Source organism: Brachyistius frenatus, unplaced genomic scaffold (assembly GCF_029030835.1).
Source record: "Brachyistius frenatus isolate BFR_SWC_R1_liver_20210118 unplaced genomic scaffold, ASM2903083v1 Contig_46, whole genome shotgun sequence".
Classification (NCBI taxonomy): Eukaryota; Metazoa; Chordata; class Actinopteri; family Embiotocidae; genus Brachyistius; species Brachyistius frenatus.
In genome coordinates this window covers 3013985-3027512 of record NW_027210645.1, presented here as the reverse complement: position 1 = coordinate 3027512, position 13528 = coordinate 3013985, and the positions used below count along the sequence as shown (strand labels likewise).

General features: G+C 41.6%; 1 protein-coding gene across 1 annotated transcript in view; it reads left to right on the top strand.

Annotated features, from left to right (window-relative positions):
• LOC138623764 (growth factor receptor-bound protein 10-like) overlaps window positions 1–13528 on the top strand; it is a 45395-nt gene that overhangs the window by 7594 nt on the left and 24273 nt on the right. Inside the window, exons 3-5 of the mRNA XM_069703450.1 lie at window positions 1686–1779; window positions 9523–9775; window positions 11464–11587. Coding sequence (XP_069559551.1) covers window positions 1686–1779; window positions 9523–9775; window positions 11464–11587 — 471 coding nt within the window. The remainder of the gene's footprint in view (window positions 1–1685; window positions 1780–9522; window positions 9776–11463; window positions 11588–13528) is intronic.

Below are 13528 nucleotides of genomic sequence, written 5' to 3'. Positions count from 1 at the left end.
TTTTACACTAAGTATCAAGATGTTGTAATTTTATGGCTGCAGCACTTAATTTAATACAAGTATGTATTGGCATCATTTTATCCACATTGCCATTATACAGACTGGTTTCTGATGCCTCAAAGGAACAGACATTTTGGTAAATGTTCTAATTTGCTTTCTTGTTGAGTTGGATGAGAAGACTGATACCACACTCATGTCTAAAATGAGCTTATGACAAGCAGTGAGCTTAACTTGGCACAAACAGTGAAAACTGGGGGAACACTGCCACAGGATGTGTTGTGACTAAAATCACACAATAACACTTTAGTTGCATAATCCAGGACAATGGTTAAATATAACATGATTACATTGTTGACTTTATTATATTAAAATTATTAAAATGTCTCGACTACATCAACAGTGGTTACATAACCTTAGAAAAGAGCCACAACGTAACAGTGTCACAGGTATACTCCCTTCAACAAACAGCAGTACACACCTGACTCCCAGTCAATCTGAAGCACAATGATGAACACTTTAGAGCTTTCTTTTTGTTAGTTTAATCTATGGATATACTTAATTGTAAAAACATGGAGCCTGGTTAGCTGTAACTGTCTTTATGCTAAACTAAGCTAACTGCCTGCTGGCTGAAAATTTCTGGAAAGCAAATGAATGTAAAAATGTTGAAGTTCCTTGAAGAGACTTTGGGGTCTTCAACAGCTTTTAAACCATTTAAAGATCGACCTGCAAGTAGGTCTGGAAGTATTAAATAAGTAAATGTGAGGTTCCCTGGGCTGATTGAGCCTTTGCATGTCAACCTGCATGTTTCCCACATGATGATCATGGTAGGGTGTATATCAGAGAGCGTTTAGCCGTTTTACCGCAGCACTAGCTGAAGCCTGTAGACTTTCTCCGTCAGCCTACAGGCCCTGCAGCCAAGTTGCCTTCCTTGGAAAGCTTTTGGCTGCTGCTTCTCAGAGCTATAAATCTTACTCTGGGCATTTATGGATGTTTTCGAAGCACCAAGAGGGAGCTGCGAGTGTGTGTGTATGTGCGTATCTGCACGACAGGACCTCTGGCCACGAGCAGTTCCTAGAAGCAACGCTTCCATGTTCTTCTTTTTCTTGGAAAAGGGAAGATTGAAAATTTGTTAAGGCTTTTTCCCCCTCCCTATCTCCTCTGCAGTCTTCTTGCCTCAAGGCTGCTTCAAATTAGACAATGTGTGAGGAACTTGGCAGTGTGCGCGTGCATCTCCAGAAGTGTGAGATTGTACAAGTGTGGTGGGGACAGTGTGTTTTTGTGATTGATATACTTTAAAAAATAAAAATAAAAGAAGATTCATAAATGACTGATGGATGTGAGTTTTACTTGTGAGAATTTAAAACGGATTGTAGGTGTCTGAGACGGAGAGAAAGACAACTAGAGAAAGTGAAAGTCAAAGGTCAGGGGGTGAGAGGGGTTATAAAGTTACCGTGCCCCGGGGCGAAAGTGTCATTTGTCTCTGAACATCTGACCAGATATTACTCGAGAGCAGAGGAAGGAACCCACCCACTGTCTGACCATCTGAACTCTGAAAATAACACGTTTTCCTACCCTTCACTTAAATATCCAGCATCTTAAAGGCACTGCATGTTTTTTTTCACCATATGGTTTTTGTCTTTATTTTTTTTAAATCCTCCTTTTTTATGTTTTTTTTTTATTGACAGGAAAGGATGGACCGCGCTTCCTCTCGCAGGCCCGATGAGCTGATTGTTCCTGACTTTCAACGCTCAGCCAATCAGAATTTGCCACATCACCATGGTAACTCCTCTCCATCACTCTTTATTTAGGATTTTAAATCATACAAAATATGGTCGTTAACCCTCCATCTCTTCATCTATTCTTCATGGTGTGACAGATTAATGAACCAATTCTGTCCATAATTTTTCATACTTTTCCTTGTGGGACCTCTCGACAGCCAAAACCTGTTTTCAGGCCTACTTAACACCCTTCCTGTCTTCCTAGAAACCCCCCCCCCCCTCCCACACCTCTCCCTCACTATCTTTATTTCCATCTAGGACATTGTCTCCCTCCATCACTGCATGTTCTGTTCTCTAGATGGAAAGGTTATTGACAAGTTTTAAACTGCATAAAAATCTTGGGAGTCCTTCTTTGAAAGAGGCCAACCTGAGAGCAGCTTTCTTTCTTTTTCTTTTTTTCTCCTTTGGCTTGTTGGTGTATTGGATTGTCTGCTCTGCTGATGTGTGATGTTCATGTGACAGTGTTTTAAATATGGCTTCAAGTGAATGGGGATAGTGGATGAGGTGTTTATATAGGGCTGTAGGTCAACCGCTGCAGGACAGAGGAGGGGGGTTTATAGTAACTAGGCCATAGATCTGTGGGGCAGGGGTGGAGATAGGAAAAGGTTTGCAGGTTCATGCTGTAATACAGGCAGCGACACCAGTGATCAGAGGATTTCTACAAGCACACAGCACATATACTGTAAATACCAGCTCCTGGCATTTGTAGTTTGTTTGTTTGTGTATTTCCTTGTTCCCACAGACAACTAGTGAAGCTGAATTGACAAGTTGTGGTATTTTAACTGCTGCTGCAATCGAATACTGTATGGTGTTTACGTGCAACCCAATATCATACCACACATCAGTCCACTGGATACCATGTCAGTGTCATGTTTTGCCTCGCTATATGCAGGAAAAGTAACATTGCTTAGATTTGGTCAAAAGATCATGGTTTGGGTTAAAATAGGTAATTTTACGTACATAAAATGTCTTAACGTATGTTATGCAAGTTAAATACATTAGGTTATGCACGTCACTTACGTCACTTCAAAGAAATCCACGTTGAGTTTTGCTTTCTGAGGGACTCTATCTGCAGTCTTCTGAGTGAAAGTCCTGCTTTTGCCCCATTCTTCCACCCAAACCTCTTCTCTAGTTGGACTTTATCGCTCTTTGTACTTTTTCATGTGATGTCTTTGCTTTGACCCTGGTCATGCATGCGTGAACTATTCGCGCCCGGTCAAAGTAAAACGTGACACTAACACTGTATTCTTTAGTGGACTGACGGGTGTATTACATGCTTTGGTGTGATATTAGGCTGTTAGGTGATGTAAAACTTCAGGATTAATGATCAGGTTGGGTTTGTCAGTTCATGTGAATGAAGTTCTAAAGTTATAATTAACTTTAGAACTTAATTATAGGAGTATAATTCATGGAAATACTTTTGAGAAAAGTGCATCACTGAAGTAGCCTTGCCACACTAGATTATTGCTCACAGTTTCAGTTTTCTTCTTCTTCTGCTAGACAGCCTGTTTGCATTAACATTTGCTCAGCCACCCTGAAGAAAGGACCAATCAGTGAACTGTGTCGGTGGTTCAGTGCAATGATGTTGAAGTCAAGTATTTATTTCTCATATGTAGGTTTACGTCCAATAGGATGCAATGGCTGCAAACAATTTCCTGCGGAGCGTACCCACACCTATACATTCATGCAGTGATTTTAGGTCTGGTAACACCAGGCTAACTTAAAGTGGCAAACAGACTAATTGTTCCACCAAAATGCATTGCTTGACTTGCCTTTTACTGAATTGAAACCTCTTGCACTGATATGGTCTTCTTCTCATCTACACATAAAAATGAACTGATTGCAGCAGTTTTATGTCCACTTGGTGGTAGCTGTAAAACATAATTGTAGGAAATGGAGAAGCACTAACTGAAGAACAAGTTGATGAGGCAAGTTGAAGAGGAATAGTAAATTACAATCCTCACTGAAGTTAACCACAAGTTTATGATACTATCACAATCACCACTGACTTTAAAATGTACTTTATTGCAAATGTCAGTGTACTTTAAGTTTGTTTACACTTATTTAAGTACTAAACTATGCTGATACAATGTAATAACAACAGTCTGTTCTCCTATTATGCAACAAAAGGTCAAATCCATTTGTATACAAGAGAACAGTTATAGGAGCTATTTGGACAAAAAAAACACCTTTGACTGAGTAGTTTAAATTCAATGTAGAGCAGACGAGTTATACAGAATATTATGATTATGTCTCTGCGAGGGAATGAAGCCTCTCAGCTGGACTCATCTGACTTCCCTGTGCTAAAAAGACCATCACGTAGTTCCAAGCAGCGGTCTGTAAAATGTCTCCACTGCTTACAAGGTGATTTATTCACTTTTCGGTGTATCCATCAATCACCGACAACCAGCTGAGGTTTCCCTGATAATGTGTTTTGTAGGACAAAAGATGACTTCAGTGAAAAGGCCGGAGTCAAAGTCACTCAGCTACAGTTTCATTCTGGCGTTCGATGGCAGAGAAACCCTACATCAGCCTCAGCGATGGATGTGTTGTATATTTAGATCACAGCTAGCTTGGGTTACATGCCCTTCATTTATACGAGGCCTGTCTTTTTAATAATCTAAAGACATGTATTCATCCATACCGTGTTGTTGTCTACATGTTAGCTAGACATTACACTGCACCAGGTTTCATGTTTTGGTTTATTTGTTTTATTAGCTCTCCTCCAGAGTCGTCCTGCTTCACTTCAACAGAGTAAGAAGCACACACCTCTGGTTTCAGCTGGAGGCTTAAAAGTTCAGGAACTTCTATCTCAGTAATGATCATAAAGAGAGAGAAGGATTACTCTATTTCTTTACACACCCTCACATTTACACGTGGTCATTCGGATCTCGCTCATTAGTTTCACTTTCACTTTAGTGGCCATAAAGAAGGCGTGTGCTTCCCAATATTCAAAGTGTGAATGCACTGACAACACAAATTCGATGGATATGTAAAGCAGCAGCTGCGGGACTGTTTACCTTTACGACAAAAAGATGGAGCACTGATGCAAAAAGTGAAATTTAACGTCTGTATTTTAAGAGGACATTAAAGAACTTAGTTGCACTTTGCCTTTGAAAGCCTGAACATCCAGCTCTCTTTACTGACCTGTAGACGGCTGTCAGAGGTCGATGATTGCAGATTGTGGCTACCAGAGATGGAGAGCAGTTATTCAGTGTATTTCCTGTAGAAATGAACTGGCTGTATGGAAGGTTCTGCCGTCATGTGTTAACCAGACTGCTGCAGTAAGACATTCGTAGAAGTTTGTAGAAGAGAGGGAGACGACATTTTAATTCTATATGTCCTTTGGCTTCCCTTCCTGGAACCGCCAGTGGAGTTTGGGCCAATCCAGCCGCAGGAGGAGGGAGAGGAATGCCAATGATACCATCATTATGCTCCTAAAGCTGCACAAAGCTACATTTTATGTCAACTTGCAGTAGCTTTAACAGTGAAGAGCAGCAAAACCGAAAACTTTTAAACGTACAAGTAAGATGCTGGAGGATCTTCTTGTTTGAAGTGTAGTTACTTTTCTTTATCTGGACACCGACGAGGCTTGAACCAGTGCTTCTTAACTACATCCTTTGCATCATGAGGTTTGATTACCGTTCAAGCATCTTGACCTGAAGCTGTTGCCATCCCAAACAGCACTAAACCAAAAAAGATCTTGAAGTCATTTTTGGGGAGAAAATTATAATTAAATGGGACGTTCAGGTTCTGCAGAAGTAAAGAGTCGACAGTCATACTTTTGCTGGCAGCTAAGTGATTTAAATTAAATGCTAATGTTAGTATATTCACAGTGATGTGCTAACATGCTCAGATATAACATTTTCCATTTTCACAGTTCTAGAATACCTTTTACACCTCCAGGCCAGCGACAGCTGTGGCTGGACGTTAATGTTTTTAGGCTGTCCACCCCATACTCATGAATGAATAATATAGGACCACCTTGTGGGAATTTCTTAAGATTTGGCACAAGCATTCACTTGGACTGGAGGATGAACTGATTAGATTTTGGTAGTCAAAGGTCACTGTGACTTCAAGTCTGTCTAATTATTTTTCCATCCATCCATTATCTATACCCACTTTGTCCTGAACAGGGTCCCAGGGGGCCGTAGAGCCTATCTCAGCTGACTTTGGATGAAGGCAGGGTACCCACACCCAGTCCATAACAGAAAGAAAGACAACCACTCACACTCACATTCACACCTACAGCCAATTTAGACTCACCAAATAACCTGACATGCATGTCTTTAGACGGTGGGAGAAAATGCACATAGGCACAGAGAGATCATGCAAACTCCACACAGAAAGGCTGAACGTCTGTGAACACAATAGCTTTGGAGTTCTGGTGAATCGCTTTAAATATGGCACAAATGTTCACTTTGACAAATGTTCTGCGAAGAACAATTTTTGTCTGTCATTCAATCATGAGAAACAGACGGGGAGATCGTGACAATATTTCACATTTGGTCAAATGCAGAATCTGTGACACTAATCTTGCGTGTCCACCTTGAAACTGAGCTGTTTGCGTTGCTCTTCTGTGCAGTCGGGCTGAAGATGTGTGTTAAGTATCCTTGCTCCTTTGCAGCAGCGTGCATATTTGAAGCATTGTCTACTGTCAGTTAGTTTTATTGGCCAAATTCCTTCTCAGTCTTCACTTTAGATTTTATATGAGTCTGGACAGTCATAGATTTTAAACTGCAACTTGATTGATGACGGACGCGAGGAACCGTGAGGCATTGCTTCTAGTGTGGGGAGAAAATGCTCTTGAATGTTCAGGTGCTGCAGAAGTGAAGAGTTGACAGTCAAGGTTGAAACTCTTCGAGGTGATTTAAACTAAATTCTAATGTTAGCCTAACAGCAACAGTGCTAACACGTGCTGATATTTACGAGATATAAGTGTTTCAGTCGGCTAATATTTGCTAATTAGCACAAACCACAAAGTATGCACAAAAAAGCCGATGGGATCTACTGTAGAGTAGATGTGTACTCAGAAAGTATTGGCGTTACTGTAGTAAAATCAAAGGGAACATTGAAGCTCACAGACAATAAAGCTTGTTGAAAATTTTACAGCAATCCATCTGGTAGTCTTTGACATTTTTAAGTTCTGGACCAAAGTGGTGCAACAACCAACAGACCAACATTTCTCCCCCCTGACCCGCGCTGCTCACATGGCTGTAAAGCACTTGTCAGCTTTTAGTACCTTCCCTGCACCTGTGTTTTACTGCTCCAATTGTGCCTTTAAAAAAAAAAAAAAGTAAAAGTTATTGTCCATCTGCAACCATCAAGATTTAAGAAGCTGATTTCGTGGAAGATATTTTAACATGTTACAATAGAAAAAAACAAAAGTGTGAATAATAAAATGAGTGATGACAGATGTCTGCACTGTGATCATGCGAGCCTACAGTATATACAGCCTTATGTAATAGCCATGTCTGACTGTCCACCCTGCGTCCGTGTGTGTCATGAGTGTCATGAGTGTCATGAGTGTCATGAGTGTCATTCGTATCATGCATAACTCTTTGTGAACTGTGAGATGAGCGACTCCTTCTGTTTTTGGTACAGCGGCTTCTCATCCGCTCTCAGCATGTACAGTACACTCTGCCTGTATGTGTACATGCTGTTGCTGTAGAATGCAATGTTTTTCTTTTCAGTCTCCTTTGTAATTACATGCACATGCTCATCAGCACAGCATAGCGCACATAGTGTCCTGGCCTCACCCCTCTGTGTGTGTACATGTTATGATGTCCTACTTTGTCCTGATCATTTGGCCACCATGTGCCATGAACAGGCTGGTTAACGTTTCCAGGGTGCTGTAATTTCTTCCAACAGGAATGTCAGGAATTTGGTGTGTGGTGAAGGGGTGGGACTTTCAGAGGACCAAAGGCCTTAGACACACACACACACACACACACACACACACACACACACACACACACACACACACACACACACACACACACACACACACACACACACACACACACACACACACACACACACACACACAGAAACCCGTTGAGACCGAACTTGTGAGGACATTTAACAGAGCGTGTTCTACCCTTAACGTAAAACTGACTTAATTAGAGGGATTTCTATCCAGCTAGCACACGTTTCTCCCATGAGCTGACAGTGCAAATGAGCTTGTTAAGAAGTTTAGATTTAGAAAGTTCATTGCTGTAAGCGTGGAAAATTGTAAGTAATAAGGGCTGTCTGCAAGTTCATCTCCATTTGTCCCTGAAGGGCAAGAAAATCTACTGATCAGAATGAAGAAACTGAAGAGCAGGTCATCAAAGCAGCTCACAGTTTTTTCATCCTGGACTGACTTTAGTTAATTAGTAACAGTTCAAGTTAAAAGATAAGCATGAAGAACTGGAGGCCCTTCACACTGGTTTGGTTTGGCCAGTTGTTTGGTCTGCGGGCGGCTTCTGGTTCTAGCCTCCGCTGCCCGATACACATCGCAGCATCTCGAATGGTAACCTCCACATAGTCGGACCCATTGGCAGGGCAGTGAGTCGGTGTACTGCACAGGCACTGGACAAAATCCAAGACAAATCCAACAACAGGAAGAGTGGAGCTTCACCACACGGCTGCGCTCTCAGAGACACAATGTGCTGCTGCAAATTTTTTTAATTTTTTTTTTTTTACTGCTGATCATGTTGAGTTACGGCTATGGAGGAACCATGGAAAAGTTGGCGAGCTGTTTGTTCAAAGTAAAGCAAAGTACAGAACATAAGAATTTCAAGCAAAAAGACACATGCATAGAGAGAAAGGGAGACTCAAAAAATGCTATCCAACCTCTAAGATGCTTGGACACAGCTGATAAGCATGTGTTTAGCTTCATCTATGAGATTCGAGTCTTTGTTTGTGCTGCAACTCCAACATCAAACTTACTTTGTCTTGCCATTGATTATTGATCAGTAGACGGACCGTCTGCTCCGTGTTTCACTCTGACTGTGAATAACTGTGGTAGACTGAAGATCCGTTGGCTCTACCCACAGAGTTTACATTCCACCTCATCTTCATTTATGTTTAAAAGGAGTTCCACACAGAAGTTTTTGACACCTGTAGTTGTCTTTACATATTTCTGCTGTTCTCACCGTGGCGTCCGATCTCACATAGTTTTACCTGCAGAGCTCCGGAGCAACGTGCTCTTCTTCTCCTTATGTTGACAGACAGCTTTCAGGGGTTTAACCGCCACCTTTTGATGGGATTAACCCAATATACATCATGACCCATCCCGAGTACAGAATAGTGTCTGGTCACCTTTTAAACTCTTCACCAGGGATTTCTTAATGAATAAGTCAGTCTCAAATTGTGTTTAAATGCATTAATAACAAGAACAAACATTGTTACAAATGTATTAATCTCCAGAACCAGACTTTATAGTTTCTCTTTTTTGTCTTTATTGAAGTCTTTTATATCAACTGGAAAGATTTGAGAGAAAATACTGGTTCTTCTGCAGCTTTGTTTTATTCATGTGTATACTTGACTGCAACAGTTCAACTCAACTGATTCACTTAATTTCATTTAATTATTTGCAGTTATACGAGTTTATGAAGGATGATTTTTTTTTAATAACCATCAGGTGGTTGTAGATGGCAGCAAATATCGACTTGAGCAACTTAATGCCCTGCAACTTTCCCTCTCACTCACCTCCTCCCTTCCCCTACCCTCCCCCTCCCCCATCCACCTGCCCCCACAGACGATGATGTGGACTTGGAGCAGCTGGTGAATGACATGAACTCCTCCATGGAGAGCGTGTACTCAGACACCGCGCTTCTGCTAAACAATGGCCACGTGCACGCTCCTCACCACCACCAGCAGCACCATCACCTGCAAGCTGCCTACCTGGGACACAGCCAGGCTCACCGTCGTCACACCCCGCCCCCGCCCTCCTCCTCCCCCTCCAGGGAGAGGCTGCGACACTCTCAGCCCATGCACATCCAGGCTGTCAGGTAAACGCAAAACCTGGACCTCTATGTTGATTTCTCTGGTTTGTATTGAAGACAGAGACAGCTGGAAGCTCTGTGCCTCCAGATATGAAATATGCATGAAAGATAATGAATTTTTTTTTTCTTTTCTGGTTTATGTGCATCAGCAAGCAATCTGTCTCCAGCTGCCTGTAGCGCATTTCCCCCTTCTCAACCATTCAACATAACAAGTACACTCATTGATTGAACTACACATCTTCAACTAAATTCAGTTGGAAAATTTGAAAAAAAGACAGTAAGATACATCAGAAATATGTGATTTGTTGCATTACAGAGATTTCTGGTGTTGCAGTTGTTTTGTTTTTAATTATTTTGTGACGTTATTGGTCATCAGTTTCCTAAACCGTCGAGCAGAAAAAGACAAATAGATGGACTCGGGGCTGCAGCCCAACATGATCGGCACGGGAACACAAAACCGTCGCTGACAGAGTTGCCTCAGTACCCTAATTTGACCTAACAGTACTGTATAAGCAAATATACCAGTGGAGTAATATCACAAATGTAGTATTACCACATATAGCAATATCAGTTTGATACTGTGTCTCATGTGAAAGATATTTCTTTCTCGTTGAACAACGATAGTCATTCAGAGATCAACATATCGAAATAGAATAAAGTCTTTTGACAGACCGGGACACTTGATGCATTATCACGCAGCTTTTTTTTTATTAGCTCAGCATTTGATAGCTATTATGAGTTATAAATAGGTCAACATTAAGACACATCTAAAGGTTGTGACTTGACTTTCTCTGCTATTCTGATGAACACCCTCAGTTCTGTGTTGGTCTCCTTCAGACTTTTTTGCTTCTTTCTGCTGCTGCTGCAACGCCCACCGTACAACTCTGCATTTTCTCTGTTCAGAAGCATCTGATTGTTTTTTTCAAGTTTCTCCTCGACATATTTTTTACTTTACTTTTTGTCTCCATGTTGTGAACTGCAACGTGTTCCTTCCCCCGCATCCTCCGCGATTGTGCTTTTGCCGTTGGTCTCCTTGCCTCCGTTTAAGTCCATGATCAACTCAGAAAAACTTCTCAAAACTCATCTTTCTGACTTGCTGGTGGTTATATCAGTGGAGATGGGTGTTGTTACTCAGTTCAACACACAGTCCTCTGCTGTCGTAGGTAGCGAGGTGTGTGTCTGCAGCCATGCTGTTTGACTCTAAGTCAGACAACCAATAGAAACTCTTGTCTCCACGTATGTCTTGTCTTCTACTTCCAACTCAACTTGCAAAGGTTTCGGTTCCCAAACAAAGGAATTTAATGTGCAACCAAAAAGTCTAGTTTCATAATAAAACTATAAGAGCAAATTTGTTTGCAATGCAAATAATTTTATTCTCAGTTCAAACATTTTCACTGACAAACTTGATTTGCAACAAATTTGCACTCAAAACCCTTAAATGTCCAGATTATTATTATTATTATTATTACTGTTTGAGCCTTTTAATAGCTTTAGCTAATTTGTGTGAATAAATACAATAAAGTAAACTTTACAGCATTTTAACCACAAATACATTACCTCCCTAGTAATGTTTTCATGATCAAAGGTCAGGGTTTTAATAAAATAACGTGATGTGTGCTGTACATTTCCATACCCAAAAGATAACCATGTGTAACTCTTCCTCTGTTCATGCATGTGTGTGTCTCCCTCTGCAGGTGCCTGCAGGAAGAGCAGCATCTGCGTCCGGCCTCGCTGCCAGCCATCCCCAACCCTTTCCCTGAGCTCTGCAGCCCGGCAGGATCCCCCGTCCTGAGCCCCATACAGACCTCTGACAACCACGTAAGTCCACCTAATACACACTCATTGATCGGACGAGGCAGGTGTGGTCATGTATTAAAGGGTTACTGACTGAAAACCAGCGTCACCGACTTCCTGGCACATTTTAATTGTTAATTACGTTTTTAGTAATTTAGTGACTTAAAAGAAGGTGTCACAAGTTAGTGCCACTAAGGTTGAGATATATTATGGACCACAATCATGACAGCAGAGTGTGTGTGTCTCCTGCATGTGTGTGTATGTGTGTTTTGAAACCAGCTGACCGGCCTGTTATGTTGAGGTCAGAGCAGCATGTGTTTTCTTTGGCTGCGTACAGCCTTTCCTTCCATTACACAACAGCTCACCCTGGGTTATCTGGACACACGTGTGTGTGTGTGTGTGTGTGTGTGTGTGTGTGTTGTGGAATCATCATTATCAATCACATGTCGACACATGCAGACATGTTTTGCTGTGGAGGGACTCGAGCAGTGTCTCCAGGATGCTGCAGACAGAGTGCAGACTTCCGCGGCCGAGCTGGGAAAGTCTGCAGGTCGGATCTCTCTGAACAGTCTGCTGGCTCCGGCAAGACAGGCGCCCATTTCCGGTTCACACGCTTCAACCCTGGCTCTTAGCGTCAGTGTGAGCGCACACTCGCCTGTGTGTGTGTGTGTGTGTGTGTGTGTGTGTGTGTGTGTGTGTGTGTGTGTGTGTGTGTGTGTGTGTGTGTGTCACAGCTTTGCGCCCTTCCTTCCCCCTGTAGAGCCTCCTGTCCCAGGAATGTTCCATCCTTCTCAAAGATGTTTTCAGGATGCCCACCCTGAACAATAAAAGTTATTTTAGATTGTAGCTCGCTCCCCCCCCCACACACACACATATGAATACACACACAGATGCACACACACGTGTCATTATTCAGTTAACACACGCATACACAGACATGTGATGATGCAGAGCATTATTTTTGCATTTGTTGACATCATCTCACAAGGTCTGGAGTCAGAGAGCAAGTTTGCAGTTTGTACAAAGGATCTTTTGTGTGCGTGTTTGAGTGTGTGAGAGCTGACTGAATGTCGCTTCATGTCTCTTTCCCTCATCATCTTCACTTTGTCTGCAGCTATGTCCATTTAACTACCGTTTTGTGTATTCTGAAGAAGCAATAATCAGTCAATAGTTGTTGTTATCTGTGTGTTTAGACTGTTTTAGCCGCAGTTTGTGATTTTTGTGGCCTGGTAGCATTATACTTCATCTTTACTTCATTTTTTTTTCCTGGCATTTAACCGGGTCGCAGCAGGCCGGACGTTCTTTAAGATTGCTTAATGGCACAAAAACAGGAAGGTGTTAGTATTTTTCCAGGGCGAACGGCGATAAAAGCTCGTGCAGGAAGGAGTAAAAAAGCACATGGAAAAATCACCTCCAACATTCCAGCATGTTTATCGTGGTCAGCAAAAGACAGAAAGGTTTTTGGCCGAAGGAGCAGAGGAGGTGGCTCAGAGGCTGATAAACGAGGGACTGGAGGTGACGGGGATCATGGAAACTAAAAATGTGAAAAACCCTCTGCACCATAATCACAGTTAACGATTAATTACTATGACAATGACACTTAAATGATTAAAATGCAACATAGAGCCATTTCAGCTGCATGGCGGCACAGAGAGTGCATTTTATTGACTCTGATGATCTCTTGATGTTACTATGCCTCCAAATGGTTCACATTTTTAGTTTAGAGTAAAATATGTCAACTATTTAAATGGATTGGCACGAATTGTGAATCCATAAATACTTTGGGTTATGACTAAATACCTGCAAAACTAATGGCATTCACCTCTTAATCAGCTGTTCTTTGTGGTTTTTGCTAGTTAGTAGACAGATGTGAATGAATCCATCTTCATTATTGTTTATTTCATATTTAACCAAAATCAGTTTTGGTTTTGATTTTTGATTCAACAGAATATTTTAAATAGTAAA